Below are 2,500 nucleotides of genomic sequence, written 5' to 3'. Positions count from 1 at the left end.
CCGCATGGGGATAGTGGCGACAGAGTCCGTCACATGGTGCACTGTAGGCATTACTTAGCTTCTTTGCTGCGTGCCTTCGGCCCCTAGCTGCAACTTCTTGCATTCCTTTTAACTGTACCTCCGTTCATATCCCCTTTCTTCTTTCATCGTGCTATCCACTCTCTCCTAACAATTGTTTTATAGTGCAACTGCTTTGAGGTTTTCCTCCTGTTACACCTTTCACACCTTTTAACTTTTAATTTCCCTTTCAGGGCTGAATGACCTAATATGTCACAGCGATTGTCTTTGACCTCAATTCTGTCATCCGTCCGTCCCTCCATTCCGACATTTGAAAAAGGCAAACTTCATGCGAGCGTTATATCATATACCAAGAGATTCGGTACGTAAAAGACTTTGATTACTTTTGGCTTCGGACCGAACGAGGCGAAAATCAGTCCTTTTCCACCGAATTCAGGTACGGAATGGAACTCTCAGGTTCTTACCCATCGCAGAGCTGTGATTTGGTCCATTAGCCCCATGTTGCCGGGGCTGTCTTCCATGTTTCCTGCCAAGAAACCTGCAAAAGGAAAAGGCGAAGAATACAGACCATTACTTGACATAGAATTGCGAGGTATTCCTCCCGTAACACCTTTCAAACCTTTGACTGTCAATTTCCGTTTCAGCAATGAATGGCCTTAGTTGCCTCACTGCTTGGCACAATGCCAAAAATCTATATAAATCAAATCAAATCAAATTACGTGGCATAGAGAAGGAGACGAGAGACAGATAAAAAAAGTTAAACCACTGAAATACACAATTAAAAACTCAATAGATGAATAACATTTAAGGAATGACCCGTTAAAATGATATTATAGCCTCTCAAAGTCAATACTGTAGACAAAGCTTTTTTAAGCTGATTGTTTATATGTAGAAACCAGTTTTCACTGTCAATATTTCAGGGCCTCTGAGAAATTTCCGAAACAAATCGATGTTGGGAACTTGATAATATGCGAAGTAAATTTAAGATACCAGCGTCCCATTTCAAAAGTAAGAGAGAGAGAGAGAGAGAGAGAGAGAGAGAGAGAGAGAGAGAGAGAGAGAGATTATTTTTATATTCTATGAACGAGTTTCACCTTATTGGGACTTCTGATTATCCACGTATGTCCATCTACACCCCAGCAGCTAGGGACACAATTTGTTGTTGAGGTCAAGAAAGGCGCACTTGATTTTTAAGTAAACCTGCCCATACTGGGTATTAAATTAACCCGTTATGTCTCCACCTATTCCGAGGTGCTATAGCTGGCTCACTGAAGGTAGGTTTGGCGGCCGCTGATTGGCTGGGCGCTGCCTACCTCCCGGTACCAGCCAATCAGCAGCCGCCAAACAAACGTCGCGTAAGCATAGGGCTCATCCAGGAATCTACCTTAAGTGAACCGGCTATAGCTAAACATGGAGAAAGCGCCTTGGGACGCCGTGTTGAATACTGTCCCCCTCGAAGTTCAAAGTATTATATACACCCATTTCTATTGGTCGACAAATTATATATTAACGATATCTTTGTGCTGTAGTTTACTTTTTACTGAGCATGAGTTTACCCTGTTCTTTGACAAAGGTGGATACATATCGGGTTAATGGCACCCTTCCGTTCATTCCTTCCTCGCAACTCTGAGATTGAACACGGACGATCAGAGAGAGAGAGAGAGAGAGAGAGAGAGAGAGATAATTACCAAAAGATGCGAGCCTGTACTGCACCACCACTACCATGACGTCACGATCCATGAGCTTCGTAGGGACGTATAGGTTAGCGTCCCCGGTCATGTAAGCTCCCCCGTGGAACCATACCATTACTGGTAGAAACGTCCTCACAGGAGTTTCCGGGAACTGTAACGAAAGCTTAGGTCTAGTCATAGTTGTGTGTGTATATATATATATATATATATATATATATATATATATATATATATATATATATATATATATATTATTGTTTTCAACGCCGTATAATGTAAAACCTTTCATTGTCTTGTATATATAAAGAAATAAATAAGTAAATATATATATATATATATATATATATATATATATATATATATATATATATATATATATATCTATATATATATATATATTATGTACTATATATATGTAAAATGTTATACAGGTTTGTGTAGCTAGTTGAAAATAAACAATATACCCTCTATTTAGACAAGAGCAAACTACTTGTGGTATCTTCGAACTCTATCTTATGTAGATTACTCCAGTTCTCTAATTTTTTATGTCATTAATTTGCTTGAGAGTTGAATGAATGTTCACATTTTCTGATAAAGATTCTGCAAAAATATACGATGGTGTTATAGAAAATATCAAACGACACAACCACTTGTTGAAAACTGCCATCATCACTGATTTCCCGAGGCTATAAGTAATCGTTACTGGTCATCTGCTCGTCTGCGGATACATCCACCGCAATAGGAAAACGAGTTATATACTTAAGCACGCGTCGTTAACTTACGCAAACACA

At 39.2% G+C, this 2,500-nt stretch overlaps 1 protein-coding gene across 1 annotated transcript in view; it reads right to left on the bottom strand.

Annotated features, from left to right (window-relative positions):
* LOC135202296 (juvenile hormone esterase-like) overlaps nt 1-2,500 on the bottom strand; it is a 23,185-nt gene that overhangs the window by 13,341 nt on the left and 7,344 nt on the right. Inside the window, 2 exon segments of the mRNA XM_064231617.1 lie at nt 483-556; nt 1,707-1,860. Of these exon segments, the coding sequence (XP_064087687.1) occupies nt 483-556; nt 1,707-1,860 (228 nt within the window).

This window comes from Macrobrachium nipponense, chromosome 30, assembly GCF_015104395.2.
Source record: "Macrobrachium nipponense isolate FS-2020 chromosome 30, ASM1510439v2, whole genome shotgun sequence".
Lineage (NCBI taxonomy): Eukaryota > Metazoa > Arthropoda > Malacostraca > Decapoda > Palaemonidae > Macrobrachium > Macrobrachium nipponense.
The sequence above is the reverse complement of the archived record's forward strand: the minus strand, read 5'-3'. Positions and strand labels throughout refer to the sequence as shown.